At 41.3% G+C, this 17,917-nt stretch overlaps 1 protein-coding gene across 1 annotated transcript in view; it reads right to left on the reverse strand.

The window, feature by feature from the left end:
- Positions 1-14,579, reverse strand: part of ADARB2 (adenosine deaminase RNA specific B2 (inactive)) — a 529,461-nt gene extending 514,882 nt beyond the window's left edge. Inside the window, exons 1-2 of the mRNA XM_086939814.1 lie at positions 14,531-14,579; positions 14,312-14,398 (exon numbers count right to left, since the gene is read on the reverse strand). Of these exons, the coding sequence (XP_086795940.1) occupies positions 14,312-14,398; positions 14,531-14,579 (136 nt within the window). The remainder of the gene's footprint in view (positions 1-14,311; positions 14,399-14,530) is intronic.
- Positions 14,580-17,917: the final 3,338 nt, after the last annotated feature.

Raw genomic sequence — 17,917 nt, forward strand, 5'->3', positions numbered from 1 at the left:
GAGCAAGTCATGAGTTGCAGGATCATTCGGCATGGTTGTCAATGGAAGAAGATAAGTGAAGGCCTGCACAGAGATTGGCCATACTGCAATATTAAAGAGTATTAAAAACACCCATATGAAATGTAATACATTAAAACATAGGCATTCTCCAAGTTGCTCAAAAAGTTACATAAAGAAAGAAAGATTAATAAAAAATGGGTCTAAGAAGACCACTTTTCAATTAATAATTAAAATAGCAAGAGTAAAGTAAACTATTGTTTGTGGTATGTATGTGGTATTTATATAGCATGAACCTGTCCGAAAGGCAGCAGAGAGCTGTACAGGGTTAAAGTCAAACATGCAATGAACAAGTGTTTACAGGGCAAGCTTGTTTCTAAGAGTGAAGGTTGACTGCTACTGCAGCATGATAGAGCGTTCTTTAACGAGGTCTGGATCAGCTAACTCCTAAAATGGAGACCGGTTGAGGCAGTCCTGTCGCACAATGGGATGTTGTTTCAGATTCCAAACACGTCATTGGATTTTATTTCTCATTTAATCTTCTTCATCTTAATTCTGGTGGTGCCCTATCTGCATATGTCTTAAGAGCCATCAAAATGGTGAGCCTGTCAGCCAGGTAAGTTGGGGCGATAGTCACGATGGCTTTGAGATCATGCAGCAGGGTTTGAACATACTGTGGAGTAGCAAGGGGACCCACTGGAGTTCTATATGGAGGGGGTGAAAGGGCCATGCTTATTTACCTCTTTAATGAGCTGTGTCACTTAGCTAGTGGGAACAATGTAAAGTCTGGGAAACTTTGGAGCAGGGTATTGCCATCATCCAGATGCAAGAATATGAGGACAGTTCTGAAGTTGATTTCTAAATTAATGAAATAGAACTTAACACAGATAAAAGCTGTTTAATTTCCTAAAGTATAAGGAATGCAAAGCATCTATTGGGAGTATATAGATGTGCAAATGCCCCTAGGAGCTGTCTACGGACTACTCACCAAGGATGGCATTAGAAGAAGGATATGGGAGGAAAGCTCCGATGTAGACTATGCAGGGATACTTAAGCCTTTGAAGAAACATGTGATCATATGATAAGTTGGAGTTCAGATATGCTTGATGTATTACAAGAAAAGAAAACAAAATGGGGTGTAAATGTAGCCTTGGAAAACAATTTCACAAATAATTAAATACAATAAAAAGAACCACAGTAACCCACGTTTGAAAATAATTAGACACAAGTTTTTTTTCGAACAGTGATTGCGAGATGGTCAGCAGGTGAATGTGCTTGGCCCCGTCCTTCATAGATACACAGACTGAAGTCACCCATCCCATGTGAGTGACACTGCAAGAAGTAAAACAAGCTTTGGCAAAGCCAATAGGCCTGACTGTGGTAAGGTACTGTCACGTGCTTTTTTAAATTATTGCAGAATGAGAATAATAAACATGCATTTGCAATGCAATTGGTCTCGCCTTTGGGACCTTATATCTATTAAGCTATGCAGCACAACATCCTGGGTGCTGAAACACCTACTGTTCTTTAACATGTAGGGGAAATAAGCAGCAAACTGCGTGACAAGCCAGGTATGGGAACACATGGAAATATTCCCTTTCATCTGGAAATGGTATAGTCCTAAGCTCTGTTTTTAATGTAAAATCAGGGCCTTCCGTGATCATACCACTGAAAATACAATATTTTAAAAAAATATTAGTGTCTACGGGTGCTTGTGGAAGACAATTTTTATGGACAGGAATCTAGAGAATGCTAAAGTGATTTTGGTATTTTACTGATCTCTGCTGATGGTTTTTTATCAAGAAAGTTAAATAGAGGCATTGGTAAGAACATTTTAAAAAAGAATGTCCCTAAGCAGAAAGCAATCCTGCTACTTTACTGACCTCTGCTGATCGTTTTCTATTAAGACAGTTAAATAGAGGCAGTTGAACAGAAAAAAAAGTCCCTAAGCCGAAGCAGACGAAGTCCTAGGGCAGATTTCTAGAGCCCATAAAGTACATACACATATAAGTATATAAAGTATATACTAAAGTATAGACAAGAGGCCTCGAATGATCGGCCTAAAAATAAAATATGCTGCCACCTAAATGTGGTAGCTTTGCAAAGAAAATTTGAAATGAAAAAGTAAAATAACACCACACATATTTGTAGAAAGAGCAATATAGGTGTGTCCAGCTAGGTGTACTTTGAAAAGGGATAGAAACCCTTTTAGTTTCAATGCACATCACAGAATCAAAGAAAGGGTAATATCGTCTTCGAATTACTGTAACCCGAAGTCATAGTTTAAAAACACAAGGATGACAAAACAAATAAAAACGATAGGGTAGAGTTCATATATTTTCGGAATCGTACATGTATCAAAAAAAAAACACAAAGTGAGTCCAGGTAAGCTATTTTACAGGGAATCAAATAAAATGGAAAGGATAAAGTAAAAATCAAGAGCACATAACAAGATTAAAGCTGCTACTTTGTCAACGGAAGTGAGCAGCACACGAGGTAGCTCAACTGAATCTTTTGTGGCCAGATTTCTAATGCTTGGCTGTAGAAACACACCTCTGACTTTTAAGGTACTCTCCTTTAACCTTTTCCGTGCTGATGATGGAACCGCTCCGTCATCGGCCGCGGTGGCACTGTGCAGATGACGGAGGGGTTCGGTCATGGCCCGCCCGACATGCCTGCGCGGTGCGGATTCCGCGCCTGCGCTGGGCGTTCTATTGAGCGGGCGGGGCCATGACGGAACCGCTTCGTCATCAGCACAGCTCAACCGCGGCTGGTGGCGGAGCGGTTCCGTCATCAGCATGGGCCCGCCGCGCGGCCGCCCCGCCCCCTTAGCGCTGCGGCGGAATAGCCGCTGCAGCGAAGGGGTTAAATTGCAGCTGATACAAACAAGAGTGGAGTCAAGGAGTGATCCTTTTAAATTCTAGGGATATGGAATGAACATAAGGTGAGCACATTCTAGTATTAAAAAAAACTGTCAGAATCAGGATTATACAGTGATTTCAAAGGGAAACTTCCTGCAATTAGATCATATGCAAAATGAATGGGAAAAAACAGATATTATGTATCAGCGCTGCAACTTTAAAACGTGCTTCGTATTTTAAACCTTTACCCACCCACAGTGACAAAAGTGCTAATCTTGTTAGTTAAATAATGCAGTTGATACAGAAAGTGCGTTGATAGAGCACCGTTAAGTAATATAATGACCCACATCATTGAATATAAGCTCTCAGTGATGTCTTTAAAGCAGTTCTAATCACTTAATGCTGGCTTTTAAGCAGCATAATGTAATTTTCTAAAATATACATGATTGGGCATATGTGCACATACTGAATTTCCGGTCAGAAAGCACCATGCTGCTATTATCTTCCACCTTCCACTGCTCCCTGCAAACAGTCTTCGGCTAATGGTTTCTCCGCACTACACATAACATTACTAGGAAATGTCATTGTGCTCACTGTCCTGTGACATCATGAAAAGGGAAAGCAAAAGGTTTTTTGTACGATCAAGTGCGTTATTCAGTGAGTAATGTGTATTAATGAGATCCTGGGTTTTAAGTAATTGTAGTTTTGCGTTGTAGGGGCAATACTACTTAATACGTGTCTAGGGCAAGATTGCTCCCAGTAGTGACATAAATGCAGACACTTTCTAAATGGTGGCACAAAGTACGAAAGCTGCTGTCTCATCTCTCTTTTTAGGTCGAGCCTAAGCAGCGTGCATGTGCTGTCTGCAAGACCTGCAGTAATCTTTACACGCAGAGTAATCCTGCCTCCTGCTTGCCATTGGTTCATTCTCCCAATGCTTTTCTTTAGTGGCTCCCTTTTAGTTTGTGGTCCTAATACATGATTTCCGTTTTTTACCAAGCAGGACCGACCAACTACAGTTTGCTTACACTGTAAACTGTTTATGTGGTCCCTTAGGGACTATTGTTTTAAATTCCTGCTAGTCATGGCACCTGCTTCATGGGCCACCATGCACATACATTTTACATGTAAGGACTCTGCATTTATATGTTAGCACAGCACTGCTTTCATATTTGTAACTTGGGGGCCGCTGCATTCGGCGAGCAGTTTTGATTTGTGAAGCCAAGGTTGCATTCCCTGTTTCCATGTATTTGACTTCACATGAAATCATGCAACCATGTTTTCTACATTGAAATAACAGGTATGCACTTTACTTTCGTTTACGGTTGGGGCGGCCGACTTTGAAGCTGGGGACCAGGTTCGAGTCTGGTGAAGGGCTCAAACATCCTGTGATTGTAGTGAAATCACAATTACCAGTGCTGAAAAATGTGTCTCTCTGTAATGAAACTTGTGCTTATGTAAAGTGCGCTGACACCTTTGGGTCGAGTTAGCGCTATATAAAAATGAAAAACAAAACAAAAAAACTAATGGTAAAGTCCATCTTTTAATATTGTTATATTATTTTATTTACATTAAATTATAGCGGCCGCGCATCTTCTTGTGTGCAACTTGCCCAAATCGTTGTTTTTTAAAAAAAATATTAAATAATGGCGGCTGCGCATCTTGTTGCAGCGGGTCGCCCAACTCGTTTGTTTTTTTAACTTTAACACTAAATCATGGTGGCCAAGCGTCTTGTTGCAAGCGGGCCGCCCAACTTGTTTTTTTTTACTTTAACAATAAATCATGGCGGCCACACGTCTTGTTGCAGGCGGATTGCCCAACCCGTAAAAATAAAATGTAATTGAATAATAGCGGGTCGCACGTCTTGTTATGGCGTGTTGCCACATGAGCTGCAAAGTATGGCTGTAGCTGTTCGTCCATCAGTTCAGGTGTTTACCAGGGCTGTACATCGAGAAAATGCGATTGGCATCAAGACAAGTAAGTATTAATGTTGAAAATGCACGCAAGTAAAATGAGAGTTTAGGGGTGCATTTGCCATTGTTTGAGCTATTGGCATTGCAAATGACAATGCCTTTTATTTATGTGTTGGCTTTTAAAACATATAAATGAAATTGCATTTTCATTTACAATGCCAATAGCTTAAACTCTTGCAAATGCCGAGACCTATTGCATTGCAAATGCTTGTTTTGAGCCTGTGACCACTCAGATAATTCCACAAGACTTGGCAACCCCTGAGGATGGGTGTAGTTTTGACTGCTCTTTTCCATGTGGTGACTTCCAGCACTCTCCTTTCAAAGGCAGGATAACAGTGTACCTTGCACAGAGCCAGTCTGTGCTACCATGTGCACACGATTCAGAAAAGGGGGTGGTGATGGACAGAGTATCTGAATTAAGCAGTGCACTCCTACCCAGTCAACAGATCCGGGCTGATCCATCACTGTTTTTTAGCTCACTGCACCATCCCAGCTCAGAACCTGGCTACATGCAAATTAGTCTGTCCCTGGCCCAGTGCATCATGGGAACAGGGCAGACCAAACTACCAAGCCAATTCTTTTACTGGAAAGGAAACAAGCTTCCGGGGGCCGGTTTCTGGCATTACAGCCGTCACCATGTGCACACAGCATTTAAATGTGCACAGTAGTACCTATGCATATTTTGGAAGAGAGGCAACCATTAGTGTACTGGGGGGGTAGGGGGGATAGTGAAAGAAGCAGACCAAGCACCCCCATCCGAAGTTGAGTTCTGTAGAAAGAAGAGGGGAAAATGTCACACCTTCTAGGTGGTGTGATCTTCACATCTGATAGAAAGCATACACTGAGTCAAAGTCACTCACCTCAATTGCCTGGGTACACAAATGAGAAAACACCTCTCACGGAATGTTTTTAACACCACTATATTTCTGTACACATTTACACGAATCATTCACAGGTCTTAAACTCTATTTTGTCAGGCAAATTCCCATCAACATTTAAAGATGATCTGAGGTAAAACTGCTTGCTAAACAGTGGCAGCTCCTCCTAATGAGCTCATGGGCTATGTCCCTCTTGTTTTCTGGATTATTTTGTTTTTATTATACCAAGAGTGAATAATTATCTAATGTTCACACTTGGTTTAATAAAAATGTCAACCTCCTTCGGGTCCTGGAACAGTCTCTGTCTGATGGCTGACTCAGGTGCATGAAGGCACCTGCACTAGCCTTCAGAGAGAGATCAACAGGGCTGGAGACATCTCCTACCTGGCCTTGTGGCCTTGGCATGCCTCTATGCCTCTCCAATTTGTGATGTGCTATGCATCACAGCTAAAAGTAGAAATGGATGCTGCTGGCTTAAGTCCTGCAGTGCCCATGACTACATGACAATCATCCTGTCACCTCACCCTTTTCCAACTTGTCACAGAATTGGTAACAGTGGGGCGAAAGAGTAGAGAGTAAAACCTCAAATCTGTCAATGCGCAGGTTCGAAGTTTCAGGTTCATGCCCACGCGCTGGACAAGCGTCCAAACGGGACCTGCAGCATGGTAAGTTAAAAGAAAAAAGCTTTAAAGCTTTTAAAAGTCCTGCATTGTGCATATGGGTAGGTGTGTGTCATTGTGGGTAAGAGTGTGTCTGAGAGAGATAGCATGTGCATGTGAGGTGTGTGTGAGAAAGTGAGAGAATAAGTGGAAGGAGTCAGTGAGTGACAACGAGTGATATGAAGAGTGAGTATGAGGGTGAACGAATACTAGTAAGTAAGAGACAATGACTGTGAGTTTTTCTGTGAGGGAGAATGACAGTGAGTGTAAATGTGAGGGAGAATGACATTGAATGTTACCGTGAGGGAGAATGACCCTGGATGTTATTGTGATTGTGAGGGAGAATAACAGCGAGTGTAACTGTGAGGGAGAATGACAGTGAATGTAATTGTGAGGGAGAATGACATTGAGTGTTACAGTGAGGGAGAATGACAGTGAGTGTAATTGTGAGGGAGAATGACATTGAGTGTTACAGTGAGGGAGAATGACAGTGAGTGTTATTGTGAGGGAGAATAACAGTGAGTGTAACTTTGAGGGAAAATGACAGTGAATGTCATTGTGAGCTGGAATGATAGTGAGTGTTACTAAGAGGAAGAATGATAGGAGTGTTACTGCAAGGGAAATTACAGTTAGTGTAACTGTGAGGGATAATGGCAATGAGGATAACTGTGAGGAAGAATGACAGTGAGTTTTACTGAGAGGGATAACAACTGTGAGAGTACCTGTGAGGGAGAAGGACAGTGAGTGTTGCTGCAAGGGAAATGATAGTGAGTGTTACTGTGAGGGAGAATGGCAGTGAGTGTTACTGTGTGTGAGACTGAGTCACAGTCTGACACAGAATGAGTGAAACAGACTGAGAATCAGTCAGACAGATTTTGTCAGAGAGAGTCTGAATGAGTGGGACTGAGTAGGAATGAGTGAGAATGATTGAGACTAGGTGAGTCAGGGAAAGTGAATGAGTGAGACAGATTCAATGAGAATAGGTCAAAATGAGAGGGACTAAAAGAGACTGACAGACAATGAGTGAGACTTAGAGAGTCACAGGCTGAATAAGTCAAATAATGTGTGAGACAAGTGAGTCAGAAAATGAGTGAGTCAGAGTCAGTCTGAATGAGTGGGACTGAGTGGAAACGAGCGAGACTGAGTGAGACTAGGCCAGTGACAGTGAGATTCAGTGATAGGTGAGTTAGAGTGAGACTGATTGAGTGAGAATGAGTGGGACAGAGTGAGAATTAATTATATGAGTGAGACTGAGTTAGACTAACTGAGAGGGAGTGAGACTAAATGAGTGAGTCAGAGTGAGAATGAGAGTGAGTCAGAGTTGAATTGAGTGAGCCTCCCAAGCTCACTGAGAAGTTCCGTTTACTCACTGAACACGAGCAAAAGATTATGGCCCCACCACTTTTTAAAGTCACGAGCTGCCACAGTTGGTAATCCATTTCATTGATAGTACTGGAGTCTTCCAAGCAAGCCTAAAAGCAGGGGCTGCCAACGCATTGATACTTTGTTTGCATAGGTAAACATTGTTTTTTATTTATAACATGGCCAACTCTGAGCTTTATTTCAGTTGTCCTACTCAGTCTTGTAGCTGATCGTCTAATCTCTAACTGTGAATGAGAGCAACTCTGTCTGGCCCACTACTGATAACTCTCAATTATGACAAGGTAACCTGGCCTGGCTCCTATACTCTTTTTAGCTGCAGTTCAATTCCTCTACTCAATAGTGAGTGAGAGGCCTTATTTTGGAAGATTAGGCCACATAAGTCCATCATAATTACTGCTAGTACATGAGCAGTTCTGGAGAATTGTGCTGGGAGTGACGAGGAGAGATGAAATAAGAACGTTTCCGTCGAAAAACCTTGAGCCTCAAAACAACATCCTTGTTATCTTCCAGTCAACTCCGCTCCTAGAGTTAGTTCTAACCCCAAGAGATGTGGTTGCAGAGTATTGCAAGCAGGGCCGGACTGGCCGTTGCAGGCACCGGGCAATCCCCCGGTGAGCAGCAAGGGAAGGGGCCGTTTTCGTTACAGGGCCGTTTATGCAGCATAGCTGCAAAAACGTCCCTGTAACAAAATCGTCCAAAAACCGGCCCCGGAAAAGAGCTCGGTCGCACACCCAACCTCCCCCCAGGGGACCAGCCAAGCACTTTGCAGGGGCCGGTTTTGGTTCCTAGTCCGGCCCTGATTGCAAGTATGACCATGAGGGTCAGATTTTAGCCTCATTATATGCCAATTAATTTTTTGTTCCACCTTTTTTCAGGAAATAGAGGGGTTAATTATTGTATTTTGTGTCGTAGTTTGCCTTTTCTTTGAAAGTTATTACAAGGCCCCATCTTTGTTTGCACCATTATTTGCACCCTTGCGTTTAGGGGTCATGTCTCCTCGGGCTATCTTCACCACAGTGAGTAATGTACCTTCTTCCACCTTCCATTTCTGCAATGCACTTTGTCTTCACCCTTCCCCCACAACAGGACAATTGTTTTTAAATTATAGTAAGGATACAAAGTTTATGTCACACAATATTTCTGCCAACAATATTCTTACATACAACCAAAATGTAGCAATGTAAAACAGTCCACCCTTTACTGATGCTTCTGCCTGGGGGACTGTGGCTGGCATGAAACTGGATTTATAAATTATATTCACACTGGCTGCATGTAGTACAATTCCTTTATTTTGTCACTCCTCTTAGGCACTTTCTATAATATTTGTGTACCTTTATATTGTTCACTGTGGAACTCTAAGCTCCCTATGCTGATTGATTTTAGTAAAACTATGAATTTCAGAAACAGTGCCAGGCCTATGAGCAGGAACTTCGAGCTTATACGCAGCACTTGAGCCATCAAGCGAGGAAGACAAGTACAGGGCTTGAAATAGAATTGTCAGGTAAGGCTAATAAGTGTAGTAATAGATAAAAGGATAGGAATTAGTTGTCTGGTTGTTTCTTTAGTGAAGGATGATTTGGGATGTCGGCGCAGTAGTAAGAAAAAGGTAAAGGATGGTTATTGTGAGTGAGGAATGTAGTTGCATTAGTGGTGCTGGTACTGTAAAGCCACACGTTTCTGGGATGGAAAGCATGTGGATTTGGGATAAAGTGGTTAAAAGGCAACAAATAAGAAGCCCTCCAATTGTTTTAGGATTAAAAAAATATGTTTTACCATTGTAGTATGAAAGCAGGGTTCTGAAGGTTGCGACATTTGACAAGAATGTTGGTGCTTTCGTTGTGTAGTGTCATACCTTGCATTCTTGGCTTTCTTTCCCCTGACGTTTTTGGTTTCTGACCTCCTCCTTTGCTGTCTTCATTTTTGCTGGCTTTAGGATTCTGGGCACTTTAAAACTACTGACTACTGCTATAGTGAATGTGCTCTTTCCTTAAAACAAGGTAACATTGCCCTATCTACAAATCTCATATTTAAGTTACATACTAGTCCGTAGTATAATGCATTATATTAACCAGGACCTATAAATTACATGCTACTAGTGGGCCTGCAGGACTGCTTGTGCCACCCACTTCAGTAGCCCTTTAAAACATGTCTCAGGCCTGCCATTGGGGAGCATGTGTGTGCAGTTGTAAACTGCCATGTCAACCCAGCAAGTTAGCTGTCTTGCTAGGTCCAACCCTTCCTTTTTAACACACATAAGTCACCCATAAGGTAGCCCCTAGATGGCCTCAAGGGCAGGATGCTGTGTATTTAAAATGTAGGACATGTAGTTTTAAGTTTTACATGTCTTGATAGTGAAACACTAGTAAATTTGTGTTCACTACTTCAAGGCCTATCTGTCCAATAGGTTAACATAGGGATTACCTTATTACATTTTATAAGAGTAAATTCCAATTGGGACAAGATAGATATTTTGAGTTTTGTTTCTCTAGACTCACAACTCATGGTAAAGTCAGATTTTAAATTGTAAGTCTGAAAAATGACACTTTTAAAAAGTTGGCATTTTCTTACTTTACCCATTCTGTGCTTCTGTCTGTCTCTGAATACACAAATGGGGTGGGTAACAGCTGGGCTTTGTGTATTTCCTCTAGACAGCCACACTCAAAGGGAGCTGGGTTTTGTCATTCACACCCTAATGCCCCATCACCAGGCTGATGGGTCTTCCTGAGCTAGAAGGAGGGAGGAGCAGACACTTGTACCGGAATAGGGTTGTCCCTGTCCCCACACAAAGAGCGGCATACCCCCCTGTAGTGAGTCTGGAGCCAGAACAGGAAGGGCAGGGACCTCGTGCCTCTCTTTGAAGTCTCTCCCACTTCAAAGACACAACAGAGTATAAGTACTGGACTCCTGACATCACCAATTCAACACACTCCGGACCTGAGGACACTCTGCCGGGAGGTAAGACTGCGGTGCTTCTGAAAGAACTGACACTATGCTGGACTCTGTAGGACTTCCTGGACTGCTGTGCCTGCCCTGCTGCACGTTGCATGCTGGACTGGACCTGAATCTCTACATCCTCAGAACCAAGTGACTACAAGGGTTTGTTGGCTTGCTTCCTGTTCTGTCGTCTCAGGGACATCAAAGACTTCCTTCAACCCTGCTACAGCCTCAGGACTCTGTCAACTGTGAGTCCTGACCTACCCTGGCAAGAGGTGCCAATCCAGTCCTGGGCCGTTGGAAGTTGGTTTTCTGTCAGTTTTCCTGCAGAATCCACACATTGTCTGCTCTGCGCCGGTCAGAGCTGACGCATTCTCCTTAGATGTCAATGCATCACTACTTCGAGGACTCTGCAGCACCTACATCGCAGCTTCACGACGACTCGTTGCCTTCATTGCTAGGGGCTCGACGCGATACATCCCTGAACTGCGCGACTCAGAACGGACGCATCATCCACAATCTGAAGGATCGATGAGGATGCAATGTCTTCTCTGCTCCTTGCAGCTGCTCCTCAACCTCAACTGTTTACAGCAGGCTCTGCGTGGCTCCTGTATCCAACCTGCGCTTCATCGCGGTTGGCTTCACTTTTCAGATTTGACCCGGTCCAGCATGACCAGATAGCCCTGTTTGGTGCTTTATGACTCTAAGCACTGTAATTAAAGATATTCTTTAAAAATTAATAACTCTGGTTCTACTTCTTGGCTGTTTGCCATTTTGGTCTTGTTTTGTTCAATAAATTAATCTCTATTTTTCTAACCTTGTGTGGTTTATTGTTGTGTGGTGTTTCACTGTTTTTCTGTATTATGTTTGGCATAAATACTTTACACATTGAGTCTTCAATTAAGCCTGACTGGTTTATACCAAGCTACCAGAGCGGGAGCACAGGTTAATTTAGGGTGTGCATCTGACTTATCCTGACTATGATTGTGGTTCCTGCTTGGACAGGGTGCATAAGTCTGCCAACCAGAAACCCAATTTCTACCATGTGGTATTTTGTTGGGGTGGGGATGTGTTTTGTTGCTTTTTGTGTTGCTGTACTTTGTGCTGCATTATTGCAACATGATTTTGCTGTGTTGTCTTGTGGTTGTTGTGTTGCATTCTGTGTTGACAGTTTTGTTATGTTGTGACTGTTCATGTTTGAATTGTTTTGCTTTGTTTATGTTTTTTGTTCTGTTTTTTACTTTAGATATGACAACAAATGCTGCTAAATTTCCACAAGCAGCATATGCTTTTAAAATGTATGTGAGAAAAAAACCACTTACCACTTACTAATATGGTAAAATTGTGCTGTTCCAGATGTTCAACTATTTAAGAAACAAGTCAGCCCAAAACTGTGTCAGAGACCATGAGAACTGCAAGTGCTAATTCAAGACACGTGCTACTGTTTTGATTGAAAATATAGTAGCATTTGTTGGCATGTCGAAAGTAAGCAATAGAACTTTACACAATAACATATAGGAAGCCAGATAACAACAAAAGTAAACATAACAGGGACCAACACAACAAAACATTCAAAACAGAACAGAACACAACAATAAAAATATAACGCAACAATATAAAATTTCAATATTTCACCAAAATGTAGCAAAACAGAAAAAATCCCCATTATAATAAACTGACACTAATTATAAAATGCACAAACATTCATGAAAAACATTACCACCTGCAGAATCCTTTTTCCATAATATAGTGTTAAAAGCTGTTTGCACCAAGGATTGTCACTTGGGGTAAAGAAGGGGCAAAATTGCACCGGGTTTTGTGCCTGTTGTATTAGAGAGAGAAAACTTAAAGCTAATGACTAAACTCACCCTATAATTGTGTTGATATATTCTAATGTTTTATTACTTATTATATCATCTTTTTTTATAGAAGGTATTTTTTAGTCTTATTATAATTTACTACATACAAAATTCCAATACATATAACATTGGAGCACAGTTGGCAACGTTGGATAGGAAACTAACAATGCCCACTCGGGAATACTTGATAAAACGATGTGTTCTCGCTGAACAGAAGATACTGTTGTAGTGTCGGACGACTACGAATCGTCAAAAATAGAGAGTGTACTCCATCCTAAAACTGATGGCTGGATGCATAGCGCGGGCGGCCGTCTGCAAGTCCGTCATGACGGACTTGCAGACGGCCGCCCGCGCTATGCACCCAGCCATCAGTCCGACACTACAACATCTATCTTCTGTTCGGCGAGAACACATCGTTTTATCAAGTATTCCCAAGTGGGCGTTGTTAGTTTCCTATCCAACGTTGCCCTCCACAAGTGCAGGGTTCACCTTCTGGAATCATATAGGCCTCCACCAGAGTAAATATCAGGTATCCTACACCGCAGTTGGGAGATTTCCATTACCGATAAAACCCCTGATTCCAGTTGCCAACTGTGCTCCATCGGTTATAAGTTAATATAATTGTGCATGAATACAGACTTCCTGAAGAAGGCTTTCGCCGAAACGCGTTGAAATGGGAATGCACTTCTGTATTTTACAAAAATTTATTTAACTGTTTTTTCATATTATGTTATATGTATTGGAATTTTGTATGTAGTAAATTATAACAAGACTAAAAAATACCTTCGATAAAAAAAGATGATATAATAAGTAATAAAACATTAGCATATATCAACACAATTATAGTGTGAGTTTAGTCATTAGCTTTAAGTTTTCTCTCTCTAATACAACAGGCACAAAACCCGGTGCAATTTTGCCCCTTCTTTACCCCAAGTGTCATTTCCTTGCCAGGGTTCATCCCATTAGGCAGGGGCCCCTTTTTTCAAAAACTGCACCAAGGATTGTAACTTATCACTAAGGACATGAAATAGTGCCAGTCAAAAATGTTTTGGCATCCTGCCTCATGTCTTAAATTAGCTCTTGCAGTGCTCCCTTTCTGTGATAGGACCCAGGATGCTAGTGCATGTGGAGTGCAAATGCAATCTGGTAAGCAAGCAAACAGGATCTCATGGTTTGAATATGGTTGTTTCCACTAGAAACCGTCAACCAATGATATAACTGCAGTAGTGCGGATATGAGGAAGGGTGGGCGTGCGAAGAAGAGAAAGAGACTTGCTAACAAATTGGGTGCACTTTCAAGATAACAGGAGAAAAAATAAACAGCAGTTTTTTTTATATATGAGTAAAATTGTGGACATTTGGATGACTAAATTAGGGCATTTGTTAGGCAATAAGCAGCCACATTTTGAAGCTTTATGAGTCTGTTAACTGTAGTTTTTGAATAAAAACAAACACCATGGATTATTTTAAATTAACTACATTCCAGGCTCTAACAAGTGATAATTCACTGCCTCGGTTAATGCTCTCTGGTAGACCCCCAAATATATCTAGAGTATTATGAGTTGTACAAATCTTACTATGCTAGGTGCTTGCAAAAGAATACATTTCCAAAACTCAGCTCGGAAGCCCGCAGTCGGTGCAATTAAATGTTGGCACATCCAATACCAAGGCTTTCTTCTATCACCAGCTCAAACTTAGCACTGATTATTTTTCAATTGTATATCATGCAATAGTACATTTCTGCTGCACACAGAAGGAAATTACTCACTTAAACTGTCTTCATCTTCCAAACTTGTTGTGCCTGTAGTTGCATGCTTGAATGAAGCGATGAAGTTCGGTAACACACTTGTTTTTTCTGGAAAACATGACAAAACAAAATTTTAAACATATATACTACAATTAATCATCATCTAAGAAAAATCAGGTTTTTATGAAAGAGACTGTCGCAATTGTGTTTTGCTTCTGTGGCATTGGAGATGCAGTTTACTCCCAATTTCACTAAATTTCTTTATAGATTTTTGTGGACTAATTAACATGTTTTCTTAATGTTTGTTAAGATTTTCACGTCGCCATTAAGGTAAATTTGCTTGAGCTATAAATGCTACACCAAAAACACTCTTAAAAACAATCACAATGAAAGTGTTATTCTCTAGTTGGAAACCTACTGACATCCTAAACAAAAGAGTGAACAGTCATAATTGCACGTGAAAAACAATCTACTAACAGATTGTTGCTGCTAAAACAAAATTACAAAAAATAACTTTTATTTCAATGATCTGGTTTATGCGCACTGGATTCCTGTCGGAGCTAAACAGGTGTGGAGCTTACAAACTCACTGCCTTCTTTACTGTATGCTGACAGTCAGTTGGATAGGAATAGATGAGGGTGTGACTCAGTGACGGTCCGTACAGGTAAACGTGGTGTGGTGGGGCCGGAGTGGGTGGGGGTAGTCGACAGTCAACGGAATAGGGAAAATGCAATAAATAAATAAATCCTATAACGTCGTCTGTCGACATCCCCCACCGCCCCAACGCACTTACCTGCACGGACCGCTGCTGGTGTGACTTGCCTATCAAGGGGCTTGTCGGAAGGAGAAGAATATACCTTTAAACAGGCCTGGCGGTTTAGGGCAGGGTAGAACTATCCCACTTCCTCATGCTTCATTATCAGGCATTCCCCATCGCTTCACAACCTCCAACAAACTGAGAGACAGTTGCAACATTTGGGAGAGGATGGACATGAGTGGGAATGGTCCAGGAGAGTGAGGCCCAGTACTCCTACCAGGAATCCACCCAACCTTATCCGTTAAAATTCGAAATTAATTAATTCAGCTATGGGTCCAAAAGGTTGTTTTCAATTCATGTTTCATTCCTTGATTTCAAAAAAGAAACTGGAAGGATGAAAAGGAAGGAATCTCTGATTCCACTAGATTTATTTCAGACAAATGGATTACCTGACCATTCACACCTTCAACTTGTAACCACCCTCACTCCCACACTGTAACTCTGCTGTACAACAAAACCTGGTGACAGGAAAACAAGCACAGGAATCACAGTGCATCTGTTTATCTGAATCAAAGCCTTACATACATATTGCCAGATGAGAACAATACAAAGCAATGTTGCATTTCTCATAATAGGCTGCCATCAGCTCACACTGGCTTTATCAGACCTCATGGGCAACATTACAGAAAACACACAGAATCCCCGCATCACTTTCATTGCCCGATTCAGAAGAGTCCTGACTGGAAAGTTGGAAATAGAAATCCTGGATCTATGCCGTGGATCTGAGTAAAATGCGTTATTTCCTGGAATTGACAAACAATAAACTACAAAGTGATCTTGGAAACCTGTGTAACTTTCAGATTTACAGGAGTATTCAAATGCACATGCATGTTTAGGTAAATGTAGCAAATGTAATCATAGGATACGGAAAATAAAATCTAAAGTGTATTTGCATGTGTAAATATTTTTTATTGCACCTTATGAAACAATATCCCTATGAAGAACCTCCCCTTGCCTTGTACCAAACTAATTTTGGATATGTTTTCTCTCCGTCTCATTTCTTGATATGAACTTACTTCTGCCCTTGACAAGGAGTAAGTCGCTGACCATATTCAGAGTTTGATTATGTCTGCAAAAATGTCCACTAACTTTCAAGTTGGGTCTTTTGATACTTTGGCAGATACTCCCACCATGGAACACCCCTGATCGACCCATGTGGGCAGATTTATTCTCTCAGAAACATCAAAAATACTGGATTAATTTAAGTGTGAGTACTTCCATTAATTAATGCAAATGCCCGCTTTTGAATCACTGACATGAATATGCACTCATAAGGGATATCACTGGCACACTCATGCCCACTAGTACATCTGGGAAGTAGACACTTTAAGCAGACAGTGGCTTTTCCTCATCTGAAAATGCAGCTAAAAATAAAATGTTGTTGAGGTCCTGGGAAACATGGATTTTTTTTTTATTTGTGTAGTGAGATTTAACTTTACTTCTCAAATGTACCGGTGATGCACTGTGTTGTAATGTACTTTTACTTAATACACCTTCCTTACTGTGGTTCTCTCCCTGCTGCTCAGCCAGTGATGACATTAGATGGAATGTTGATTGTGTTGGTTTGGATGACTATGTCAGTTGGTGTGGATGGGCTGAGCAGTGAGGAGCCTGCTCCTGGTGGGACATCCCTATGGATCTTATTACATCTGGTCACTTGTAACTAAGAAGAGATCTGAAGAATAAAGTACAAATCTTATCACCTACTTCACCTAGTCAGCGCTTCCTTTACCTTTTTAACACACTGCTTCTAGTTGGTGACCACTTAGTAGCACCAAATGTGAAATAAAAATGAAGTGAGGCTTTTATTTATTGTTTTAAAAAGCAAGCACAGTTCAATGGCAAATGAAAACTCATAGGGCCAAATTTATCATAGAGTTGTGTCCCCCTTGCACCACACAATGGGGCGTAAGAGTGACGCAACTCATAAATTAGATTTATCAAGCCACAGAAGCCAATCTTGGGTGGCCCTATATCTAGATTAGTGCAAATTGATGCACTGCATTATTCTGCCCCAGGGCAGCGATCCATGGGTGGAACATGGGTGTTTCCATGCATCCACCCGTGGATTTTGGCTCATTTCCAGATTTACCATTAGTGGTAGACCTGAGAATGTGTCAACATGCTACGCATTCCCAGGGGAGGAGAAACGAGGGGAAATATCCTTATTTCTCATTGTTTTTTCCTCTTACTATGTGTCCTGAGGGAAATGCCTCAGGAGATTGTTTTTGTACGGGAAGGTGTCTTTTCCTGCACAAAAACATCCTGCTTACAAGGCAGGCCCCCATGTACCATGGTGCAAGGTTGCCGGCGTTAGTGCTAGGCAGCACATTGTGAGCCAGCGCTGGGAAATGACAGGAATGTGCTGTATCATGTTTAAATATGGCGAATCCCTGCCCTATCGCTTGAACATCATGAGAACTTGAGATGGCTAACACTCAGGTGTCCAGATATACAGATTCAGTCCATTTTTTCGCCTTCATTCAGACACAATCCCTATTCTTTTGCACTTTACATGGTAGTAGTAAAGTGTATGTGTCAAAAAATCCCATCAATCAATTCTGCCCGAGGCACGCCAGAAACTCAACAAGGAATGACATTTTCTTCATTAGGAGTGGAAAATGCAGATAATAATTAATATTTGCATATTTCATTTTTACATGAAATATGTACACCGAAGGGTCAGAAAGAGAACTTTTGACAAAAAAAAAACTGAGCAATGTTTATAACTAAGATATAACATGGATTTTTACATTTCTGGCGAAATATATATTCAGTGCTTTGTTTTCGTAGTTTGGCACTGAAATGGT

The sequence above is a fragment of the Lissotriton vulgaris genome, chromosome 10 (assembly GCF_964263255.1).
Source record: "Lissotriton vulgaris chromosome 10, aLisVul1.2, whole genome shotgun sequence".
Taxonomy (NCBI): Eukaryota; Metazoa; Chordata; class Amphibia; order Caudata; family Salamandridae; genus Lissotriton; species Lissotriton vulgaris.